Source organism: Tasmannia lanceolata, unplaced genomic scaffold (assembly GCF_043159265.1).
Source record: "Tasmannia lanceolata isolate RefF3 unplaced genomic scaffold, GAP_Taslan_0.1 ptg000020l, whole genome shotgun sequence".
Taxonomy (NCBI): Eukaryota; Viridiplantae; Streptophyta; class Magnoliopsida; order Canellales; family Winteraceae; genus Tasmannia; species Tasmannia lanceolata.
Window position 1 is genome coordinate 14551291 of NW_027518697.1, and position 26682 is coordinate 14577972.

The following is a 26682-nucleotide window of genomic DNA, read 5'->3' on the forward strand; positions in this document are numbered from 1 at the left end:
GAACCTATCAACTACAAGAATGATGGACTCAAATCATCTAGTAGTCCTGGCTCAGGGGAACACATGACAATATTAATGAACTTACTTACCCTGCTCTGAGTCACACAAGCTGTTTTCATATGATCCTTATCATGTACTGTTTCATCATGCTCGCCTTCACGAGATTGCTCATTCGTTTCCTCATGTTGAGCACTGATCATTTCCTCTTTCAAGGTCAATTCTATCCTCATCATTTACTGGTTTTGCTAGGAGTAGGGTTCAAACAACCAGCCACATGGTCTGTATTGGATGAATTACCGACGCCTCCATGAATGTGCTTTCGTCTTGCCTTAACTTGCACATTTGGATAGACTAGGCGTGTGTTCCTAAGAGTTACGAAGTTTTTGGAAGCCTCAAGCCCAATATGTTTGCTAATGCGATTTAAGGGCAACTCTAATCTCGGCTAGCATGTCCGTGTTTTCGTCCAACATAGCTTGAGTTCGTTGTTACTAAGCCCATCAAGGTTGGGCCCATGACGTGGAGCATTGACCCTATTACCCATTGTTATTGGTGAGTCTTGATCTCAGTCTAATCTGGAAAGTACTGTCCACTTTTTCCCAACTGGGGGTAGTTTTGTATTAGCAGGAATTAGGATTTTTCCCTTTATTGTAACGCATCTCAGAACGCTATATATAGGGTGTGATATCAGGACCAGCTGAGAGAGAGTTGTGAGGGCTTTTGTAATCTCTTCTTCAGAATAGTGGAATCGTTGGCTTATCGCTCTGCCGTGGTCGTAGCCCATACCATACTGGGTGAACCGCGTAAATCTGTGTGTTCTGCGTGTGTGAATTTTCGTTTATCTTTTGCAGGGGTATGATGCTCAGGGGGAGATTTCCTCCTTAGTATGTCGCTTGAAGAAATCTACTACGGCCTCAAGCAGTTTCCTAGAGCGTGGTTTGGGAAATTTAGTGATGCTTGCATGTGGTTTGGCATGAAGCAATGTGCAGTAGATTACTTCGTCTTCAGCCATCATTCTGCTTCTGGCTGTGTTCTCTTGATAGTTTATGTCGATGACACTATCATTACTGGAGTTGATTTAGTGGGGATTCAGCAGCTGAAGACCCTTATTGCTGAAAGAATTTTCCACCAAAGACCTAGGTCGTCTTATGTACTTTCTTGGCATTGAGGTAGCCTATTCCATAAGGGGCATCTTCCTCTTGCAGAGGAATTATGTATTGGACTTACTTGACAAGACATGTTATCTTGGATTGAAACCTGCTTCTGTTCCCATGGATCCGAATGTCAGACTTCTACCTGAAGAAGGAGATTTATTAGATGACCCTGGCAGGTACATGAGACTAGTCGGTAAGCTCATATACCTCACAGTCACTTGCCCAGACATCTCCTTTGCTGTTGGAGTTGTCAGCCAATATATGAGCTCTTCTCGTACTTCTCATTGGGTAGCGGTGCTTCAAATTGTTTGGTACTTGAAAGGCGCTCCAGGAAGATGCTTATTGCTTAAGAAGTATGGCATCAGAAAATAGAAGGGTACAGAAATGTTGATTGGGCAGGATCTCCAGCTGACATGAGATCTACTACAGGATATTGCACCTTCATAGGAGGTTACCTTGTGTCATGGCACAGTAAGAAACGAGATGTTATATCCAAATTTAGTACGAAAGTGAAATATATAGAGCCATGGCAGTCACAAATGGAGACCTTATTTGGTTATTCTCCCTTTTATTAGAGATCGAATTCCCCCCTTCCTCTCCTTTTCAGCTGTATTTTGACAATAAAGCTGCGATCCATATTGCTACAAATCGGGTCTTCCATGAGAGAACCAAGCACATTGAGGTCGATTGCCATTTCATCCGTCACATAATCCAGAAGGGAGAGATATGCACAGTGTTTACTAGATCCGTGGATCAACTAGCTGATATGTTGACAAAGCCATTGAACAAAAAGCTAAGTTGAGTGACATTTGTAAAAAGCTAGGAATGTATGATATATACATTCCAGCTTGAGGGGGAGACTCACTCTTTTTCTCTCCATCTCTTTCTCTTCTCTCGTCCTCTCCTCTTCAACACATAAATTCTAACACTCCCCTCAAGCTGGAATGTATATATCATACATTCCTAGCTTGTTACAAATATCGCTCAACTTAGATTTGTTTAAGGACTTTGTAAACATATCAGCTGACGGATCCACAGGTCGAGTGAAAACTGTGCATATCTCCCCCTTCTGGATTTTCTGACGAATGAAATGGCAGTCCACCTCAATGTGTTTCGTTCATTCATGGAAGACTGGATTGGTAGCAAATATAAATTGCAGCCTTATTATCATAATACAACTGAGAAGGAGAAGAAGGAGCAATACCAATCTCAGACAAAAACGAACGCAATCAGATAAGTTCTGTACTCGTGTGTGCCATGGCCCTGTATTCGGCTTCGACGCTGGACTTTGCTATGACGTCTTGTTTCTTGCTTTGCCTCGACACCAAGTTACCTCCTACAAAGGTGCAATATCTAGTGGTTGATCTCCTATCTGCTGCAGATCCGGCCCAATCTTCTTCAGAGAATCCTTCAATCTTCATATGACCATGCCTTTTAAACAACAATCCTCTTTCTGGAGCGCCTTTCAAGTACTTGAGAATCTGGACTACTGCAGCCCAGTGAGAGGTACGTGGTGAGCTCATATACTGACTAACTACTCCTACAGCATATGAGATGTCTGGGCAAGTAACTGTGAGACATATGAGCTTACCAACCAACCTCCTATCTCTGCTAGGGTCATCCAACAAGCCGCCCTCTTATATTATAAGCTTCATATTAGGATCCATGGGCACAGATGCAGGTTTCACTCCAAGATTTCCTGTCTCATCTAATAAATCCAACACGTACTTTCTTTTTGATAGAGAGAGACCTCGAGAAGAATATGCTACCTTTATCTCAAGAAAGTACCTTAGGCGACCCAGATCCTTGGTAGAGAACTCTTTCTGCAAGAGAGTCTTCAATTTTTGTATACCCCCTGAGTTACTGCCGGTAATGATAATATCATCAACATATACTATCAGAAGTATGCAGCCAGCCGCAGACTGATGGCTAAAAACAGTGATCTACGACGCATTGTTTCATGCCAAAACGCATGACAGCCTCACTGAACCTCCCAAACCATGCTTGCGGAGATTGCTTTAAGCCTTAGAGAGATTTTCACAAGCGACACTCAGAGGAGGACATCTCCCCTTGAGCAATATACTCTGGAGGTTGCTCCATATACACCTCCTCAGTGAGGTCGGAATGGAGGAAGGCATTTTTCTCATCCAATTGATAGTGTGGCCAACCATGATTAACTACCAGAGAAAGCAAGACACGAACAGATGGAATCTTTGCAAAAGGAGAGAATGTCTCAGTGTAATCAACACCAAAAGTCCCATCCAGTAAGCATTTAATAGAGAACACCCATCGACACCCCATAGGGTGAGCACCAGAAGGCAGATGAATTAAACCCCAAGTCTGATTTGTGTGAAGGGCACCCATCTCTAGATCCATGGCGGCACGCCATCTGGGTGAGCGAGAGCCTCGGCCATAGACTGCGGTAAAGAGATAGAAGACAGGGAAGACACAAAGCCTCGAAAAGTGGGGGTTAGATTATCCTATGAAACAAAGTTAGAAATAGGATATGGAGTAGAATGGGAACGAGTGCGCGAAGTAATAAGAAAGTCAGAAAGCAACACAGAAGAGGGAACCTGAGAAGAAGAGGCCGGTATCTCCGGTTGAGAAGACGATGCCTGGAGTGGAGTTGGTGGTGGATCTAAACGCTGACGCCTCTAGGTCTTCATAGGGGTCTGATGCTGGGGGATCCACTGACACAGATAAAGGCGGAGGGGATAGCACAACTGGGTCAGCAAGAACCGAAAGATGAAGAGGTATCTTGCCGAAACCGGTAAGGGTCGGTAAGGGTGTAGGGTTTGATGCTGGGGGATCCACTGACACAAATAAAGGCGGAGGGGATAGCACAACTGGGTCAGCAAGAACCGGAAGATGAAGAGGAATCGCTGAGTTGAGAACAACTGGACTAAGCTCGTGCGAATGACTGAAGAATGGCTCAGACGCAACGACTGTCACATCGGCAGACACAAACCACCTGCGGAGACTAGAGTTGTAACAACGAGAGCCCTTCTGGGTACGAGAGTAGCCCGATCGAGGGTCCAACTTATCATGACCAGGACTTAGGTTGTGAACGAAGCAAACACGCCCAAATACCCAGGGCGTGAGAGGGAAAGGATCCCGCTGAGGGTGTAGGACCGTGAAGGGTGAGCCGCCACGAAGAACCGAGGAAGGGAGACTACTAGCTAAAAAGCAGCCAATAGGTTTTAGGCACCCACATTTGAAAAGGCAGGGTGCGGGCCACATCAAGTAAGGAACGTAGTTTCCTCTCAGCAACACCATTTTATTGAGAGGTGTAAGGCACAAGAGGACTGATGAATGATGCCGTGAGTGGAGAGGTAATCCTGAAATTCCTTTGAGCGAGAGAACTATTTCCTAGCATTATCAGTGCGCATACATTTGAGAGAGTAATTATATTGATTTGTGATTTCAGCATGAAAAGTGCTAAAAGCATGAAAGACCTCAGAAGTCTTTAAGTAAAAATAACCATGTCATACGCGAATAGTCATTGTGAAACTACCAGTTACTCCAAAAGCTCAAGCTGTTGGAGAAGGCGTTATTTATTCTTTTATACTTTAACACTCTCCCTCAAGTGTGGCCCCTCTTTTTAGGGTTGCCCTACATGTGTCACATGCGGTCCCTCTTTTGGGTTTGGCCATTGCATGTGGATTTTTGCTATCAAGGAGGCTTGAACTCAGGACCTTTGCTCTGATACCATGTGAAACTACCTGTTACTCCAAAAGCTCAAGCTGTTGGAGAAGGCGTTATTTATTCTTTTATACTTTAACAGTCATCAATAAAAATAAAATATTTATAACCAGAAGAAGATGCGACCCTAGAGGGCCCCCATACATCAGAATGAACTAACGCAAAAAGACTTGACACTCTACTGATTACTTGGGATGGAAAAGACACATTATGGTGTTTCCTGAGTTCACATGACTCGCATTGAAAAGAGGAAACAGATCCAGGAACAATAGGTGTCTGTTGAAGCCGCTGAAGAGAAGGGTGGCCAAGAAGACAATGCCATTGGCAGGTGTCAAAAGAACTATTCAATGCGGCTGTAAGCTGGCGACAATCGAGTGCTGGCGGGTGGCTGGTCGGGGCAGAGGAAGGGAGGTGCGGGGGCTGGCTGAGAGAGGGCGGAGGGCGGGGGCGAGTGGGGGAGGGGGCTGGTCAGGGCAGAGGGAGGGAGGCGAGGGGGTTGGCGTGGAGGGAGAGGGAGGGTGGGAGCAGAGGGAGGGAGGGCGGGGATAGGTAAAGAGGGGTGGCTATGGTGGTCTTTAGGTGATCAAAATCCTCGGGCTCTGATACCATGTTAGAGAAGGGAATGAGAGAAGAAGAGAGTGAGTTGGAGAGATCTCCCTCTCACTTGTGTATTTATATTAAGAGATAATAAGGTACAAAGACAACAATGCGCTTAGGCATTTTGCATATATTCTAACATGATTATTTAACCACGTCTTCTCGTAGCTTTGTCGCCACTTTGTCTTCTCTTTCTTTCCCTCTGTCTGTGTAGGAAGCTCTTGCTCATCTCGGTTGGCGTGCTGCTGTGGACAGTGAGATGGCCGCTCTTCAGGCTAATCATACTTGGGATATAGCTTCTCAACCTGTGGGCTGTCGATGGGTCTATGCCATCAAATATTTTCCAGATGGGACAGTTGAGCGCCTTAAGGCGTGCTTGGTTGCCAAACGGTATACTCAGACTTTCGAGGTTGACTACACTTAGACCTTCTCCTGTTGCCAAAATCCCCTCATTCCATGTACTTATCTCTCTAGCCGTCAACAACGGGTGGCCATTATATTAGCTAGATGTCAAAAATGCCTTCCTTCATGGAGACTTGGCTGAGAAGGTGTATATGGAGCAACCTCTCAGAAATGTTGCTCAGGGGGGGATGTCCTCCTTAGTATGTCGGCTTCACAAATGGTACGGCCTCAAACAATCTTTTCAAGCTTGGTTTGGGAAGTTTAGTGATGCTATCATGCGATACGACATGAAGCAATGTGCTGCTGACCATTCAGTGTGTAGTCAGCAGCCAGATGCCGGCTATGTTCTTCTCATAGTCTATGTGGATGATAATATCATTACGGTGAGTGACACAACAAGTATATAAAGGTGAAGCTTTTTCTGCAATAGAATTCTCCACAGAAGACCTTAGACGCCTTCGATATTTTTTTTGGGGATTGAGGTAGCTTACTCGGGTAGTAGTCTCTACCTCTCACAGCGAAAGTATGTATGAGATCTGCTAGATGAAACTGGATCTTTGGATATGAAACCAACTGCTAATCCCATGGACACAAATAGAAAGCTACTCCCAGAAGAGGGCGACTTGTTAGATGATCCGACAGATACCGACGGCTAGTTGGGAAGCTCATATACCTCATGGTCACTCGCCCATATATTTCATATGCAGTGGGGGTTGTTAGCCAGTTCATGAGTGCTCCGCGTACCTCCCATTGGGCAGCTGTGATTCAGATCCTTCGATATTTGAATTGCGCTCCAAGAAAAGGGCTGCTTTTCAAAAGATATGGCCATCAGAAGTTAGAAGGGTTTTGTGGTGCTGGTTGGGGAGGGTCACCGGCAGATAGAAGATCCACGACTGAATATTGTAACTTTGTTGGAGGTAATTTAGTGTCCTAGCGAAGTAAGAAGCAGGTTCAAGCTTGGGCAACCCAGGCCCTGCAGGGATTGGTGGAGTATTACGAGATAGCAACGGTGTCGTCCTGAAGGCTTTTTCTGGCCCACTCGGCATAGCGGATTCGAATGAGGCTGAGGTAAGGGCAGCGCATCAAGGCATTGTAAGCTTGGTTAGGGAAATATCAGACAGCTGTGTTGTGGAGGGTGACTCGCTGAATGTTATAAGATGGCTCAGGGGACCTCGGACTCCCCCGTGGCGCTTTCTTAAATTCTTTGACGAGATTACAGATATCTTACAGGGGCGGCCGGTAACTTTTAATCATGTGAGGCGCTCTGCTAATGACGTAGCAGATAAGTTAGCAAAAGTTGGCGTATCGCTGCAGGCTTTAGAACTCTATGATTTTCTCCCGCCCTAATTGTATTACCATAGTTTGTTTTATTTTTCTGTGTTGTAAGGGGGACACCCTCAGTCTTCTTTTAATATAATTGCTACCATTCAAAAAAAAAAGTCGAGTGCTGAAGCCGAATATTGACCCATGTCCCATACTAGTATTGAGCTTATTTGGCTGCGCTCTCTTCTATCTGAGATTGGATTCTCATCATCATCCCCATCTCAGTTGTATTGTGACAATAAGGCTGCTATTCACATTGCTAACAATCCAGTCTTTCATGAGCGCACCAAGCATATAGAGGTGGATTGCCATTTCATACGACGGAGAATCTAACTGGGAGAGATATCCACTACTTTCACTCGATCAGCAGATCAGCTAGCTGATTCTTTTACCAAACCCTTGAGCAAAGCTAAACTACATGACATCTGTAACAGGCTAGAAATGGTATATACATTCCAGCTTGAGGGGGAGTGTTAGAAGTGTGTAATATGTCCAACGTCAATTTAGTCTTTGTACTTTTCTCTCTTTATATAATACAAAAGCAAGGGGAGCTATCTCCAACTAACTATTGACTATTTTCTTCTCTTCTTCTCTCTCAACAATAACAATAATATAAAAGACTAATCATGAGCTCCTAAATCACATCACATGACCACATTTGGACATGGTTTAAAATTTCATCAAAAATATTTCGATTTCGGTTGCTACCGAAACGAAATCCATCTGGATTCGGAAAAATACCTGATTTCGCTTAAAATTTTGGGATTTCGGTAATGTTTCGGTTGAAATATGCGATCCGTGCAATTTTTCAGATAAAAAGCAAAGTTCTTGGCAAAATGTCAACATTTCAACAGAAACCCTAACAAAAATCAACTCCACTCACATAAAAGAGAAGCAAAACGAGATTTTTTTTAAGAAATTTCTAAAACAATGAAACAAATAAAAAGAAACACCAGTGGTGAAGAATCTTACATGGATTTTGGCTGTGATTTTGTACCGAAATGTTTTCCTTATTTTACAAGATTGCGTCTGAAATTTTGTATTGAAGCCAAAATGTTTCCGTTTCTCTAATGGCCAAAAGTGAAACTGAAATCGTAATTTAAAACCTTGCATTTGAGTTCCATGGACATGACTGTCTTCATAATCTGCAACCTTCTCTCCCTGCTGTTTCAATCAAGCTTTACTTTGATTGGGGCAGCGAAAGAAATCTGGCTGATTCAGAATAAGGTTGATGGTTTCATTCTTATGGGGAAATCTAGTTCTTAAATATGCTGGCCATCTGGGTATGGAAGTTTCTGTAGTTGCAGAGGTGGATGTAGTATGTTAGAGGTGGAAGTAGTATGTTAGGGATTGGGTGCGCTATTTAGATCAAATATACTCACTATCATTTGTTGTGCAAAGAGGGATTCTCTCCCTATTTGAAAGGTCATGGATCCTGTTGGATTGGTTTTTGTTATTCTCATGAATGGGATCCAATAATGGTTCTTTCTCTTATATAGAATGAATTATGTGGTTGTTGAGTTGTCCAATCAGGTTGTATCTTTATTGAATCATATGGGTTTGAGAGTAATTTGTCCTTAGTCATCCTTTTTTAGCCATTTGGTTGAAAGAGGTGATTATTATTGCTGAAGTGTAGTAGAGAGATGGATTTTTTAAGATTTCACTGGAAAAAACATTATCAAACAATGTTAAAGAGATCTTCAAAGTATTTCTCTCCAAAAATAGGGTGTTATTTTTATTTCTTTTATTGATCTGTATTTTCTGATTTTCTGTCAACTAAAAATACATTCATTTCTTGATTGTTTTCTGTAGAGTGGTTTGCATTTATTGGTAGGCAAGCAGAACTTGGTGTGCCTGGTTCACCATATGCAATTAATTTCCGATCAAAAGTTCCCGAGTCATATGGGATGAAGCCTATGAATATATCTGTGTATTCATGTGGTGACACTTCATTGGGTTGTTCTTGTGGTGATTGTCCTTCTTCTCCAGCATGCTCTGATTCCGCACCTCCTGCTCCACAGGATAAAGGTTCTTGCTCTATTAGAATTGGGTCTCTTAAGGTAAGAGCCAATGCAATATAGAGTATATTATCTTTGATTTTCTTCGATTCGTCAACATCTAGGATGCAGATCAAGGTTTGAAATTTCGGTTTCGGTTTCGGTCCTGGCCGAAATCCAAAATTTCGGATTTCGTCCGAAATTTCAAACCATTATGCAGATTGCTTATTGACATATTCATGTGCATTTTGATGCGGACATATTGTTGACCAAGCTATTTTTGCATAATATAAGTAATGAATCACCCCTGCTATATCTTTAGTCCCTTCTGTGGATCTTAAACCTCGAATACCTTTTGTGATTTTGTGTCTAACTTTATTTCATTTTTGATCTATGCAGGTCAAATGTATAGAATTATCATTAGCAATTCTATATATTCTTTTAGTTTCTGCATTTTTTGGATGGGGTTTGTTTCACAGAACAACGGGAAGGAGGAGCTCTTCGTCTAGAAGGAAACCTTTGCTGAATGTCAAGTATGAAAGTGAACTCCATTCTGTGAACAAGCAGAAAGATGATTGCCGCTCTTTGCAGGTACTTTACCATTTGCTCGGGGTATTTAGTGACAATTTCTTTGGCATCATCATTGAATAAATCCAACCTTATGACTTGGATTTTGTACACTTGCATTAGTATAACAGAGTGGTTCTTTAAGGAAACTTAGTGGCAATCTAGCTTTGACTTGTCTGTGTACCTGACCTAACACCCTCCCGTAGATTGGTCTCTGTTTTCCATTGTTGTACTTTTTGATCAGTGTCACTGAAGGATATGAATTAAGAAAATGTTGTAGTATTGTTCATGAAGACTCTAAATCTTTGTCCATAAATCTATGTATCTACATCATTTCATTTTTCCATGTCAGACAAGTGGAATGACATTGAAGTCAGGGAAATATTTTTACTCTTATGTTTTCGTACCTTGTGGAACACTTATTTCTATATCTGCTTGTCCTCGTGTGTTATGAATTTGACTGTTACATATTATTTATATTGTGTTTGATAATTTATCCTTCATGTGCATTGCATTGGGCTCCTGCCCAACACAGATAGTTCTCATCCAAGTTGTATTCTATGAACTGTTTACAGTTCAAGATTTCAAAGCGACAAGTATAGTTTACTTTAACAGTCCTAAGAACTTACCAGAGAACTGTTACAATTTGACTGTCGGCGATTCTACTACGCTTTTCTTTGTTTGATTATGAACTAGTTTTGTTTTAATTTTAGTATTTTATTTTTCAGACAAAACTCTACTTGCTGACTTCAGTCTCTGGTGTAGTATACAAGGAGGCATTAATAAGCATCTTTGTTGGCCTTATATGCTCAATAATACTTCCTTCTTGTATTCAACAACTACTCCATCTTTACCTTTTTATTCTAGATCTTATTAGAACACAATTATCGTGATCCTTCGTATATATATCTATTCAAGAGGTGAACTTTAATTAGCTCTTTCCTGATCTTTATAGTACACAGTTACGGTCGTCCTTCTGATACATCCGAGTGCTTGGGAGTGATGAGGAAGAGATCCTTTGCCCCTTCTTGTTTATGCCGCCAGGACTCTAATATGTTGGAGATTCTCTTGACAGATTTATGCAAACTTATGGTGCAAGAAAGAAGGGCCCTTCCCTGATGGATTTCTCACTCGTTCTGAAGGATGCCTTTATATCCTCTTGCTAACACTGACTTCTTTGGCTTCTGCATCTATGTGGAATTGAATGATACACATTCTAACTATGATGTTTCTCTTTCACTCTTATGGATTTGGACTGTATAAGAGTACCATCGGCCTTTATCACATTCCTTGGAGGCACATGCCTTGCTTTGTTTCCTTGGAGTCTTCTACATGTATAACCAATCTTTCATATCTTGAAGGTAAAGTTCATATCTTGAAAGTAACTTCTTAGTCCCCAAGGAGGATTACTATCTTCTCTGAGTCATGATATAGTATTAAGGGAATTGCCTTTAATCCAAACTTAAGTGATAGTGTAACCCTCAATTGCTCCATGATCTATCTTCATCCAAGCAGCCATAACCCGTCTATATTGCATGACTATGACCATATGGACGTGTGTATACAAACAATACATGACAAATGCCATGCAAGCATTCGCATCTCCGCCACACTCATCTTATGCACTTGCTGCTTCTTGGTGGCCCAACATTCTGAGCCGTACAACGTGACTGGCCTTACAGTTGTCTTATAAAACTTTCCCTTCAACTCGGTAGGTGTTTTACAGTCGCATAGAACTCCTGAAGCATGCTTCCACTTCAACCAACTTGCTCTTATTATGTGGTTAACACCCTCTTCAATCTCTCCTTCCATATGTAGGATTGCACCATGATAGCGAAAGATATCCCTCTTAGGTACCTCCTATCCAGTCATATTTACTACATCCTCGCCTCCTTACATTACTGAAGTTGCACTCCATATACTCTGTCGTAAACCTGCTCAGTCTAAAACCTTTGGATTCCAAAGTAGTTCTCCATAACTCTAACTTAGCATTAACTTCTGCTTTGGTTTCGTCAATTAATACTATGTCATCTGCAAATAACATACACCACGGCACGTCGTCCTGGATACCCTCCGTAAGTTCATCCATAACTAGAGTAATTATTGTTTATAATTATCTCTATACTATTTTTATTCAGTCTTACTCTATTGAACTTGGTTCCTTTGTTATTTGTAGTGATTTACTACACACAATCTGTCTTCAAATAAAGAATAGGAATGATAAAGGAGAAGATAACACATGCTGTTCCCATTGTCATTTCCTTTATTTGTGCTGATTGATATTTAGATTAACACCCTTGATTAGTTGACTAACCATGTGTAAAGAGGGAATTATACATGAGTTTTCCAAGAAAATAACAACTAACGAGAAGACAAAATAATGAGACAAAAAAGAATATGCCAAGGACAGGAATGCCATTAGTAACAGCTTGAATCCTGCATCATTGTGCATTATCTTTAACATGTTTGGTTTTGTGTTCAGTTTTTAAGTTCGAGTGCTTTTTTTTTTAGCTTCTCGCCCGTTTGACATTATTGATGCTCTGATCATGGGTCATTTTCATTCTGTTAGTAATAAACTATATGGATTGAAGATATTTTGAATTGCATTACTTCAGTTTTCACTTTATGTTCTTGATTCTTATTATTACCATATGCAGGAAGAGAGTCCAAGGAGGATGAATGGGCTGCAACTTTCTCTGGTGCAAAGCTACATGTCAAGTTTCTATAGGTTGCTGTGTACCTCATCCAAGATTCATTATATTAATCTAGGCTAACGGGGTTTTGATTTACTACCTAATTTGTTGTCCGTATACAGGAGGTATGGAACATGGGTTGCTAGAAACCCATCACTTGTGTTGTGTGGGTCATTGGCGGTTACTCTTATACTTTGCTTAGGGCTAATACGTTTCAAAGTGGAGACTCGGCCTGAGAAGGTATCATACTGGCATCTTTGGACTTCCTTTTGAGCCAAGTATCCAAGCTTATAATAAGCTCTCTTTAACATGACTCATAAAGGTAACTAAATACCCTGGAGCCACATCTTCATGGGATGTGCTTGACTATTCAGATCACAATCCTTTTTTTTTTACTTTTTTTTTACGAACAAATGCATTCTATATTAAAAGAAAAAAAAGGGAACAAAGAAGAGACCAAGCTGAAATTATGAGACTCACAACAAGGGCCCAAACAAGACAGAAAAAATAGAAAGTAAAAGTAAATTGAGAAAGAGAAACTACATTCCTAGATAATAATTCTCTATAAGAAACACCAAAATCAATTATTTATCTGGCAGAAAATTTCTTTTACAATGAATGTGGGAGCAGTGAAGATCAGAAAGGGACACCATAATATCCCCCAACTCTATAAACACGCAATATCGAAGAATACATTGCCTTTTCATCCTTTCTGTTCCCAAAATGAATTGTTATTTGCAATAAAAATCTTAATATATTTTTTCCTATAAATCTCTAATTTGTAAAGTACTACCGAAGCAGACATCTAAAATCATGAAATGACCAAAAAGTTAGCTTTTTGAAAAATATTTCCCAAGGGCCCTCTTAAATAGTACACCAAACTTTTGTTCACGTGAAAGCTTTTTAAGCAATTTTAAAATCACGATTCTCAACAAAGTTTGACTTTTTTGACTAAATCTTGATTCTTGATGACTATTGAAATTTATTTTTACAAATTTAAAGGACTCATTGGAAATATGTTTAGGTCGAAATTCCTTGATAATTTGACTTCACAATTTCAGTGGTTAGAGATACCGAAGAACTAGCTTTGTCAGGAATTAAAATATGCTAAGATTCTCGACATTGCAATTTGTAACTTGTTTTGAAACCATTTGATATTACCAAATGATGTCTTCTAATGCAAGTCCTTTTGGTGTGGGACCCTGCGGCAATGAACTGATTATACTGCAATTGCTAATAAGCAAACCTCTGAGGCCTATTTCACTCTATGTTATGTAACATGATATAATTTTTGATAAATTTTTTTAGAAGCTACGGACAATGTTACATTCCATAATTTATAAGTTCTTGTTGGGGGTTCTATCTCATGTATTCTTGATTCTATAATTTTCCAATGATTATATTATTTGCTGCTTCCACTCATACAAAGGTTGACTTTTAGCATATGTTTTATTCTAGCTGTGGGTGGGGCATGGGAGTAAGGCTGCAGAGGAGAAACAATATTTTGACAGCCACCTTGCACCTTTTTATAGAATTGAACAGGTACCTTATTATTATATTGGTTTTTGTTGTTTTAACTTTTTAAGGCAGAAGTTATATTATACTATTTTCTAGCTAGTTCTGCTTATATTATTCAAAACAATGATTTTTTTATCATAATTGAACATTGGTAGACTAAGTTTCCATTTTTAGTTAATTAGGTGTAAGGGAGAAGAAGAAAAGAGGGAATAAGAGAGAAGAAAAGGCAAAGAGAAGAGAAAGGGACTTCATGGGTTCCAAAGTAAAACCAACAATGCTTTTGTTTATTATATGTTGAGGAAGAAAATGAGAGAGAAAGTTAGTGAGTTAGGGAGTCTCCCCCTCACTTATGTATTTTTATATATAATGAGAGATATACAAAAGACCAATATGTCCATAGTCATATACATACACTAACACTCCCCCTCAAACTGGAATGTATACGTCAAACATTCCTAGCTTGCCACAATTATCACTTAATTTGGCTTTGTTCAATGGCTTGATAAACATATCCGCTAATTGGTCCACCGATTTAGTGAACACTGTGCATATTTCTCCTTTTTGAATCCGATGCCGGATGAAGTGGCAATCAACCTCGATATGTTTAGTTCTCTCATGAAAGACTGGATTTGTGGCAATGTGAATCGCTGCCTTGTTGTCACAATATAACAAGGAGATGATGAGGAGAAGGCGATCTCTGACAAGAAAGAGCGTAACCACATGAGCTCTCCACTTGTGTAGTTGTGTGTGCCATAGCTCTATACTCCGCCTCTGGACTAGATTTGAAGATAACGTCCTGTTTCTTACTTCGCCATGACACAAGGTTACCTCCCACAAATGTGCAGTATCCTGTGGTAGATCTCCTATCAGCTGGAAATCCTGCCAATCTGCATCTGTGTACCCTTCTATTTTCTGATGTCCATGTTTCTTGAATAGCAAGCCTCTACCTGGAGCACTTTTCAAATACTGAAGAATCTGAAGAACTGCTGCCTAGTGTGAAGTATGAGGTGAACTCATATGTTGGCTGACAGCACCAACATCAAAGGAGATATCTGGGCGTGTAACTGTAAGGTAGATAAGTTTACCAACCAGCCTCCTGCATCTGCCTGGGTCATCTAACAAGTCTTCCTCTTCAGGTAGTAACTTCACATTTGAGTCCATGGGAACCGAGACAGGTTTCACTCCAAGATAACCTGTCTCTTCAAGCAAATCTAAGACATATTTCCTCTGTGAGAGAGAGATCCCCTTTGTCGAATATGCAACTTCAATACCCAAGAAGCATCTAAGACGACCCAAATCTTTGGTAGAGAACTCATTTTGCAAGAAGGTCTTCAATTCCTGGATCCCAGCTGTATCACTGCCAGTGATGATGATGTCATCGACATAGACTATCAAGAGTACACACCCAACTGTAGACTGACAGTTGAAAACAGAATGATCAACTGCACACTGCTTCATACCAAAGCGCATAATGGCATCACTGAACCTTCCAAACCATGCTCTAGGAGACTGCTTGAGACCGTAAATGGATTTCTTCAATCGACACACAAAGGATGTCATCTCTCCCTGAGCAACATATCCAGGAGGTTGCTCCATGTAAACTTCCTCTGTGAGCTCACCATGAAGAAAATCATTTTTGACATCCAACTGATGTAGAGGCCATCCTTGATTGACACCAAGAGAAAGTAGAACACGTACTGGAGGAATTTTCGCCACAAGAGAAAATGTCTTACCATAGTCCACCCCAAACGTCTAAGTGTACCATTTGGCAACCAAGCGTGCCTTAAGGCGCTCAACAGAGCCATTAGACAAATATTTGACCGTATAGACCCAACGACACCCAACACGGCATGCACTAGGAGGAAGAGGAACTAAGTCCCAAGTCTGATTGGCCTGAAGAGCATCCATCTCAAGGTCCATAGTAGCGCGCCACCCCGGGTGATCTAGTGCTGCAGCCAATGACTCTAGCAAAGAAACATAAGACAGAGAGGACACAAAACTGCAGAACGAACTAAGATGAACAGTGCTATGAGAACGAGTGCGAGAGGCAATAAGAGAGTCAATAGATACCTCGGATGTGGAAGGAAGGAGCTCTTGATGGGCTGGCGATGGCGCTGTCGGAGATGGATGAGCTGCAGAGGTATGGCGGCGCTGATAGGTCTTCTGAATGACTGAATGACTGGAGCTGGAGGCCGAGCAGGTACCTGTAGGGGAAGAGAGGTCTCTGGAACATGGACCACAGAAGGAGAAGGTAAGAGAGACGATGAAGATGGACAAACTACCGGGTTAGGAAGAACAAGAATTGGTAGAGGAAGATCTGAAGAATGAGAGAGAGGGGTCGTAACCGGAGAGCTTAGGAAGAAGGGCTCAGTCTCGAAGAAGGTAACATCTGCCGAGACATAAGATCGACGCAACTGAGGGCTATGACAACGATAACCTTTCTGGGTGCGAGAATGCCCGAGAAAAAGGCATCGTTCAGGATCTAATTTATCCAAACAAGGCCCAAAGTTGTGGAGAAAGCAAACACACTCGAATACCCGAGGAGTAAGAGGAAATGGCTCATGATGAGGACGTAAAATTGAGAAAGGGGATGAGCTGCCTAAAACCAAGGAAGGAAGCCGATTGGCCAAATAGTTAGCAGTGAGAACTGCATCACCTCAATAAGACTTGGGAACTCGCATCTGGAAGAGGAGAGTGTGAGCTCCATCCAATAATGATCGCATTTTCCGTTCGGCAACACCATTCTGTTGAGAGGTGTGAGCGCAGGAAGATTGATGTAGGATACCACGAGTGGAAAGAAATTCCTCAAAACCGTTGGATTTTAAGAAATATTCCCTGGCATTATCAGTGCGAAGGCATTTAAGAGTGCAATTAAACTGGTTAGTAACTTCTGAATGAAAAGTATGAAAAACAGAGAACACTTCTGAGCGATCTTTCAGTAAATAAAGCGAACACATACGTGAATAATCATCAATAAAAATAACAAAATAACGATGTCCAAAAACTAGACCTGGCAAACACGACCCGTGCCCGCGAGTCGACCAACCCACCCGCAAATTTGCGGGCACGGGTCGGGGTTTTAGTGACCCGCCAAAACTGATCCGCGGGTGACCCAACCCGCAACAACAAGGGTCGGGTCGGGTCAACCCGCGGGCACCCACCATTTTTTGGATTTTTTTTGACATTTTTTATTTTAAAATAGAAAATGAGAACAAGGGCTAAGAGCATCTCACTTTTTGAGCTGGAATAGTCCACTTGTGTTTGGAAATCAGCCCTTCTAATAGCATCTCACTTTTTGAGGACTCCCAACTTCCAGCAGCTCATGAGCATTACTAATTTACTATGCATGAATACACTCCTTATTTTTCAAAATGGATGATTGGAAGGTACAACCCACACCATAGGATGATCCAAACCGTGCATTTGATGGGCCATAATGTAAATAGGTTGTGCCCAAAAAATCATTAGCATAGGATGATTCTAACCCTCAGATCTAAAGAGGGATTGACAATATGGAAACCTCTATAGATCGAACGGTTGAGATCGTCCTATGGCAATGATTTTGGGGCACGATCTATTTATGTTGTGGGCCATCAAATGGACGGTTTGGATCATCCTATGGTCTAGGCTGTACCGTCCATTTTGAAAATTACGGGGTGAATTCATACATAGAAGGGGGTGAATTTATCACCGCCCAATAAAAACTCTGTTTTGGAAAAACATGCGGGTAACCCGCGTGTCGACCCGACCCACCCGCACTGGGTACGGGTCACCTAGTTGCTGACCCGTTGGAATGCGGGTCATTTTGACGCGTGACCCGCACCCGCATGACCCGCGGGTCGACCCGACCCACCCGTTTGCTAGGTCTACCAGAAACAGAGGTAGTCCGTGAGGGACCCACACATCGGAATGCACTAAATCAAAAGGGTGTGAGGCCCGACTAATAGGCCTAGACGGGAAGGACACCCTATGGTGTTTCCCAAGTTCACAGGCCCCGCTGGAGCTGTGTAAAATGGTACGAGGAGGGCCACAGTCCAGACGATAAAGCCCATCAATCTCACGGCTCGAGCCAATCGTCCTCCCAGTCAACAGTCCTGAAACAAGCAATAAGAGGGATAAAATGAGACAGAACAGTTGAGATTTTTAGTAATCTAACTAACTAAGAGTACACTAAAGGGGGACTTTGGCACACAATGAACCGAGGACAATGTAAGTCCAACACAAGGAGAAATATCACCAACACCAGAGATAGGAGTGGAGCTCCCATCAGCAAGTGTGATGGACTGATCAGAAAGGGGACGAAATGAACTAAGTGAGGAAGAAGTACCTATCATTTGATTGGATTCTCCAGAATCAATGATCCAGGAGTTGGAGCTAGTAAGAAGAGATGCAGGGGAGCAACCTGGCTGAGAAAAAGTCGCAGTCGGGGGATGGCTGGTAGACCTGAGACGCTGTAACTCGTTATAGTCCGCATGAGACATAAAGACCCCATCAGCCCTGAGGCCCAGTGTTGGGCGGAACGGAAGTAGAGGAGGGCTCGGAAGAATCTGGTGCAGCAAGATGTGCGGAGCGGCAAAGCGAGCCTCAGAGGAAGGACGAAGCTCAGGGTGCAGTACATAGCAAGTCTCCATATAGTGTCCCTCACGACGACAATACGAGCAATATGGACGTGGTCGGTCACCATGCCCTGCAGGAAGATCACGTCTATCGCCACGACCAGAGTCACGGCCATGGCCAAAGGTGCCCCCACCACGTGTAGCACGATCACCTACGCCATAGGCAGCAGTGGCAGTAAGATCGATAGAAGGAGCCGACATAGAGTCACCAAGAGCACACTGCTGGGCACGTAAGTAAACCTCTTGAAGAGAGGGCATCGTGCCAGATTCAAATATCTGCTGTCGAAGATGCATGAACTCAGGACCCAAAGTCTCAAGAAACTGAACGACACGTATCTCATCATGCTGTTGAGCGGCTGTATTCAAATCAGTGGTAAGAGGCATAAGAACATCTAACTGCTGGCAATGAGAAACAAACTAACTGTAGGTCGTGAGGGGAGTATCTGCGCGGAGAAGGTAGTAGTAGTATGATCCCAAACCTGGCGAGCAGTAGGAAGGTGTATCATAGTCCTGAAAATCTCAGGCGACATACTCTGCCAGAGGAGAGTACGAATAAGGGCTTCATCCTGCTCCCACTTCTCCTAAGTGGGATCACTGGAAGAAGGGGGGTCACAACGAATAATGGAGATCTTCCCCCTAACAATCAGATAGGTCTCCACAACCACTTTCCAATTCAGATAATTGGAACCATCAAGTCTGACTGTGGTCGTGGGAGGAAATGAACCATCAATCGAAGAAGAGGGGGGGTTATAAGAGGAGGATGAGCAAGATGTAGGAATAGTAGCCACAGGGGGCTGCCCTCGGGAGAGATCCTCAATCACAGGCTGCCCTCGGGAGAGATCCTCAATCACAGGGCTATCCATGAGGAAATGATCGAAGAGAGAGAAGCAACCGACGAGAAGAGACGATGCCGAGGCGGAGATCACAAAAAATCAATGATGGAGATCACGGCTCTGAAGAGAGACATGTGAGAAATATGGCATGAGAGGAACTGTTGATGACATGAAGGAGACAAATAGATCGATGTATAAAAGATTGAAGCCGCGAAGAGGAGTGAAAATTATGTGATAGTGATTTAAGCCATTAGAGGAAGGAGAAAAAAGAGAGAGAAGTGGGGCTGTGGAATTAGGGTGAAGGTAGAGGAATGTGTTTGGATTTTTTTATATTAGTGGTTTTGTATTTTTTGAGATGGGGGGGGGCGCGAGGGGCTGGAGTAGGGGGCGGGGGGCCTGGGGGGCTGGAAGTGGGAGAAGGTGAGGGTTAGGGTTAGGGTTAGAAGAGAGAGAAGAAGAAGAAGATAGGGGCTGCTATGGTGTCCCTAGGGGGCTGGAAGTGGGAGAAGGTGAGCGTTAGGGTTAGGGTTAGAAGAGAAAGAAGAAGAAGAAGAGAGGGGCTGCTATGGTGTCCCTAGGGAATCAAAACCCTAGGGCTGTGATACCATGTTGAGGAAGAAAATGAGAGACCAATATGCCCATGGGCATATACATACATTAACACTATATATACGGACAAACATTACAAATAGGTTTGACTATTCCAGTGAATAGTGACTCGTCACATGTGATATTCCTCATATAATGTGAAATATATCAACGCCCATCGAATAGAATACCACAATTCTATGAGCCACATGAGATCGCCCTGCAGTCCTACACCTTCGTTAAGGCGACTTGTTACTCCCAACCAAGATACAGGATTGTGAGAATGACTTAACCAAAGAATAAACCTGATGATCCTACAACCATACCCCTCTTATATACCTCAACCTTAGGGATATTGACATAATCCACTCCCCCAATAACTCCCCAATAATTCCATGACACAAATAATCTTCCCACTGTTCAGATCTCACCTAGAAAAAGTTTCCAAACATATCTACCATGGGCTCCCTCGTAGCTCTCCTTTATAATAACCGAATCTACATGACAAGGTCTTATTTTGCACTTAACTATGCATGATGACACTAACTTTGTACATTAGGGTAACCTGAAAATAGTGTTTCTTTGTTCATCTTAAGGCGTAGTTACTATGTACTTCTAGTCCTACATTTTTGTCCGACACATCTTCTATTTCCACCCTAGGGTAACCTGAAAATAGTGTTTCTTTGTTCATGTTAAGGGATAGTTACTATGTACTTACTAATCCTAAATTTTTGTCTGACACATCTTCTATTTCCACCCATGTGTCTTATAGGGTAACCTGAAGAGAGTTGTTCTTTGGTCATATTCAGGGGTAGTTACTATATACTTCTAATCATGGCTTTAAATTTCTGCCAAAATACCGAAATTTCAGTTGGGATCGAAACAGAAATCACCCAAACCTGAAATTTTGGTCAGAGTACCAAATTTCAGTAATTTCGTAACAATGTGATTGTTTAAGTTTATTTACAAAATTTCTGTCGAAATTTCAGTACAATAATGACATTTGCTTTGATTTTTTACCAAATTTCGGCCGAAATTTTGGTTTCAGCTATGTCCTAAACCGAAACCGAAATTTAAATCCATGCTTCTAATCCTTGTGCGGCACATCTTCTATTTATAGCCATGCTTCTTATGTTGATAATGTCACTGTCATTTTATTAGTAATAAATGTCTTGAAATTAAGTGATTGCTTTTCTTTGCAGCTTATATTAGCGACTGTTCCAGTTTCAAAGCATGGCAAGTCATCTAGTATTGTGACAGATGCCAATATTCAGTTACTCTTTGAAATTCAAAAGAAGGTACTCTCTTTTTGGCGTCATGTGAATGTAATCTTTTTTGGTTGTAAAGTATCTATTTATTCAAATTTTATGCTGACTTTTTATCATTTCCTGTGCCTAGTATGAAGAGGCTTCATCTATATTTTTTACATTTGAGTGATTGAGGTCTAATTTTGACAGATTGATGGAATTCGTGCAAATTATTCTGGATCTATGGTATCTCTAACTGACATTTGCTTGAAGCCACTTGGCGATGATTGTGCAACACAGAGTGTTCTGCAGGTACTATCATGGAATTTATTTTAATAGAATTATTTTTGTTTGCATAGACATCCCTTGTTTTTGTCAGGTGCATATGAGTTGTCGTCGGTGCACAGATTCATACTTGAAATGTGAGGCTTATTTGTTTGAGTTTTATATTGGGAGGGGAATTCCCTAGATGCATGCCTCTATTAGTGCATTCCTGTTGTATGCTTACTTTTGGCATTAGCATTAGCATTACTTGGCTAATATAAGGGATTCATATATGATAAATGTAACCTTCTCCTTTTTATGTTAAAAAATACAAAGGGCTTTATACTTACGTGCTACTGGGTTTTACACATTTCAGTTAGAACTGTAGCTGAACAAATAGGTACTTTAAATTGGAAAACAGCAAGTAGTTCATTTTAGATTTAAAGAGAAGGACAGAAATAAAGTTAGACTTGCTGCCATGAAGTCTCGGTGGCAGATGGTCTAGCTAAAGATGGACCTCTTTGGAGTCTTTGGCTCTTTATGATTCTCTTCCGCCTTCATTTTTTGTCTTTGTAGATATTCTTATGTTGTCCTTTTTTGCTTTTCTCTGTATCGACCATCTCGGTCTTCTTTCTTCCAATAAAATTGGCTGCCATTTAAAAATAAATAAAAAAACATCAATTTAAATATTTCAAAAAAAGAAATAAAGTTAGACTGAAAGGAAAGATAGCAGGTTTTGGCAAGCAGTTCTGGGATTCAATTGGCAACACAATGAATGAATTTCTGTTTGGATGAAAACTGATTTTTCTACAGAAGGACAGATCTGTCTATGAAATTCAGATCAAGAAGAATAACATATCTGAATTTCAGTTGATAGTAAACTGATTATAAGATTCAGATCTAGTATGAGAAGCAAGAAGGATTAACAGAAACAGGAAATGTTATTCCTGAAGTGTAGCTCCACTTAGGTTTTCAAAGATGTCAGATCTGAAATGTATAGCAACAATCAGAATGAGGTTTTTCTGATCAAAATATTAAGAACAGAAGACAGGAACTGGAACTACGAAATCGATATAAATGAAATAACTGATATGGAATTGACAGAATTAACAAAACTGAAATAGCGGGAGAAGAATTAATCAAAATATGGTGGGCCTTTACAGGCCCTATTGGTGTGGCCGATTCTGGCGAGGTGGAGGTTCGTGCGGTACATCAAGGTATTAAACTTCTAACGGGAGAAGAATTAAGTAGAGTGGAGGTAGAAGGGGACTCCCTAAATGTGATTCGGTGGTTGTCCGGTACTCCGGTTCCCATATTTTCTCTTGGAGATTTTCGGTGTTTTTTTAATTAAATCAAAGACATTGTGGGTGATCCGAGCATTTCTTTCCGCCATATCAGGTGATCTGCTAATGGGGAGACGGATAGGCTTGCAAGGGCTGGGGTCCATATGGAGGCCTTTGAGCAGTTCGACTCTTCCTCCTTAAGCTTTTCTCTATCTTCTTTGTCCCTCTTCTTTTTCTTGTGTATTTCCTTTGTACATTCTTTTTCTCTGTCTTTGTATGCGACCACCTTGGTCTTTTTATTTAATGAATTTTCAACCATTCAAAAAAAAAAAAAAAAAAAAAACATAAAGAATGCAAAATTGTGAGTGAGAAAACTAAATCTGACGATGTAGAAGACACGCAAGAAGTCGACTATAGGAGCAGATTTCAGAAACACGCAGCTGAGTAGGCAAATATTAAGAACTGTGGCTTTCGGTTCTCCAATGAAGGAAAAAATATGAAATTCTAGCTAGGGGATGTTGAGATTATTCATGCACCAGAGGACAGCAAGCTGAGCGGTAACATACCAGCAACCTTGCATGCAACAAGGTCCAAATTAAAAGAAAAAGAATGGAAAAAGACAAGCAGCTAATGTCTGCAATTCCATTACTTTCTGAAATATATTTGAAGAACACCAATGTATCTCCAATTCAAGCTACATAACTAAATTCAATCAGAAAACTCCAGATTCAACAAAAACTCAGACTGACTGAAATGAATCACCTATGAGCTTTATTTACTAGCCCTTTACAACAGAAACTAACTAATCCGACTGAAATAAATGTCATGGTGAGCTGTCAATGAGTTGAACTGCCATGAGCTGTCAATGAGCTGCCAATGAGCTGTCAGTGAGCTGTAGGAACTAACTACTCCAACTGAAATAACCTTCATTTGAGCTTTCCCTGTCACTGAGTTGAGCTGCCAAGGAGCTTTCAGTGAGCTATCAATGTGCTGAGCTGTCACGTGGCAGGTGAACTCTCAGGTCGTTTGATCTGTTTGGGGTGATCCACCATCTTCTGAAATTCAGCTACCACCTCTTCTACACAATCTTCTTCAGCTGATGCTCCCGCATCAACTTCCAATTGAAGAGAATGTGTGAGATCCAATGCTTCAAATTTGATAAACGAGAAAATCACATGGAGACTTTGTTTTTAATTAATGGAAATTGTGCATATATTTATTTCCCTTGAGTCCATAATAACGACCCGCATCTACATTGAGGATAACTTTGTAGCGCGGTTGATCTTATTATTGTTCTTTATGATCTGTCTCTTTCTTGTATTGGCTGCAATTTTTCATTCCTGTTTTTGTTCGCTTTGTTTAGTTGATCAGATAATAAAGCTTAATCTTTTTTTCTTATATAATATTTTAGTGATTGAAGCCATATAACATTTCTAGTGCAGAGTGAAGAAACGTGTATTATTTTCCCCTGTTGGTGATTGACACCGTATTTTTTTAAAATCATGTACTTAATGGCCTGTACTTTAAGTTGCAGGTTTTTCATTTTCTGTAAACAGGCAGTAGGGAGTTGTTATCTAAAATTTCTTTTCATTGTCATTCTTCATATAATTTTATCAAAATGATAAATGCACCCCTTTCATCACTTGGGACACCCAGCTACAGTGCATCTATGACGCCAAGGGCTGATGTACTTTACATATGAAGGAATGAAGTGACCTGATTGCCACGTACAATGCAGCTGGGTGTCCCAAGTGATGAAAAGGGGCGCATTTATCATTTCCCTAATTTTATCATAACTGCTTCTCTCCATGCAGATGACCTTCTACTATTTTATGCTTTATTTTTATCCTTATTGTATATTACAGGTGGTGTTTTAGAACGAGGGAAAAAGATATGGGTCTCAGACAAATTCTTTTTCCGTTTACTTATTGCGTTCATGCACACTTTGGCAATGACACTGACATGATATGTGATTGTTTCTTTATGTTCAAATCCTGGAGCTTTACAGAATTTTATATATTCACTAAAATTTTGATCTTCTTTAATTTCACAACACATTTAGGTACTGTACCTATGATTTCCTTACCTTCATTATTTTTCACTTAAATTATTCATGTTTATGGTATGCTCCAGTTAGGTCTTCCAAATTATTAACACTGAGTATTTTCGTCTGAACAGTATTTTAAAATGGACCCAGAAAAATACGACGATTTTGGCGGCGTTCAACATGCTGAGTATTGCTTTCAGGTACCTTTTCTGTGATTTCATGTCTTTAATTCTAGACACGTGGTCTGAAAGCTAATAGAGGATGCAGGTTAATGTGCTTTTATATGTTCTGATATGTCCAAGTGATCAGCACAAAATTTACTCCCGCAGAATTCTGTTTGGGCACTTATATTTTATGCTTCTGCTTCCTTTTCTGTTTCCTCTTGTTCTCTTGGAGTGCTTTGGTTTATTGCGTGCTCAAATCTGTTAGCAAAGTATAAATGACTATATGATATACGTACATACAACATGCACATCTATGTAATTATAATGGCTTTCAACATGTTATTTTTTATTCCAAAAGGATGGGATTATGATATTTATTTTGAGAAATATTAGCTGCATAGTTTCTTTTTCAACTGATTGTTTGACCTAAAGGCTCATCTTTAATGATTCTAATATTTGCTTTATCATAAACTTGGCTTTTATAGTCATATGCTCCAGGCCACTCACTAACATTTGGCATTTATCTATTGCATGTTCCCATCATCAGCATTATACCTCTGCAGAAACATGTTTAAGTGCATTTCAGGCTCCAATTGATCCTAGTACAGCATTGGGAGGCTTTTCTGGGAGCAACTATTCAGAGGTACTAGTTTAAGATGCTGTAGAGTTGATTGAGTACTTGGTCACGTGGCTAATATAGGATATATATTCTTCAACCAATTTTCATGCAAAAACTGGTAGCAGTTATTTGATGAAGCTGTTTCCGTGACAGGCTTCTGCATTTGTAATAACCTATCCAGTAAACAATGAGATTGAAATGACAGGCAATGAGAACAGAAAGGCAGTGGCTTGGGAAAAGGCTTTCATTCAAGTAGTAAAGGTTTGTTGTTTTGGGCTCTGTTCCGTTTTGCCATATCAATATGCTTATACCTGATATAGTTAATATTCATTATGATGATTTTGCATTCTTTATAATTGTTAAATGTATTCACGCCACTTAAGGGCATATCAGTCATTTGTATTATTTTAATACATAAGTGAAATTGTGAGGGGGAGAACGTACTTTTGGCTTCTGCAATTCACGCCATTCTCTATCTCTCCTCTCATCTCATCTTCTCTTCCACCATTCACTGCATCATGTAGAAATCTAACATGGCATCAGAGCTAAAGGTGGAAGTCTCAAGGGAGATACCATTATTATTTTCCTTTTACTTCCTTTTTCTCCTTTTCTTTTAAACCGTTGCCAAACCCTTTTGGGTTTTTCAAAAAAACCCTAACTCTCATTCTTCTTCCGTACCTTTTCCCTCGAATCACCCTACCCTCACCCTCATCCCAACCCCTCACCCCAACTTCTACAAACCCTAGCTGCCAACCCCCCACCACTTGTTTTTCCATCCAAAACCTCAACCTCAGACCCTAGCCCCCCCAAATTACACCCCTTGTAAATTTTCACCCAACCCTTTTCCATTTTCCTCCTCCCAAAATACACTTTGGCATAATAACCCTAACCCTTAAAGCTCCCAATTGTAATTTTTCTCTTCAACCTAACCCTAGACCCCTCTCTCACATTAATTTTCCTTCTTGTGTTGATATCATCTCTTAACTTCACGTTCTCTTCAAATCAGTCCCTAATTCCCTCTTTCTTTATGTTTTAAACTTGTTTCTTATTATCTTTCATTCCGTTCTCAGT

The 26682-nt window shown here is 40.9% G+C and overlaps 1 protein-coding gene across 2 annotated transcripts in view; it reads left to right on the forward strand.

The window, feature by feature from the left end:
* LOC143854074 (uncharacterized) overlaps positions 1-26682 on the forward strand; it is a 90093-nt gene that overhangs the window by 14095 nt on the left and 49316 nt on the right. For both annotated transcript variants that reach the window (XM_077363822.1, XM_077363825.1), the window contains exons 7-16: positions 8988-9235; positions 9572-9763; positions 12397-12467; positions 12555-12672; positions 13891-13974; positions 21190-21285; positions 21445-21546; positions 24960-25028; positions 25540-25635; positions 25765-25872. In XM_077363822.1, the coding sequence (XP_077219937.1) occupies positions 8988-9235; positions 9572-9763; positions 12397-12467; positions 12555-12672; positions 13891-13974; positions 21190-21285; positions 21445-21546; positions 24960-25028; positions 25540-25635; positions 25765-25872 (1184 nt within the window). The remainder of the gene's footprint in view (positions 1-8987; positions 9236-9571; positions 9764-12396; positions 12468-12554; positions 12673-13890; positions 13975-21189; positions 21286-21444; positions 21547-24959; positions 25029-25539; positions 25636-25764; positions 25873-26682) is intronic.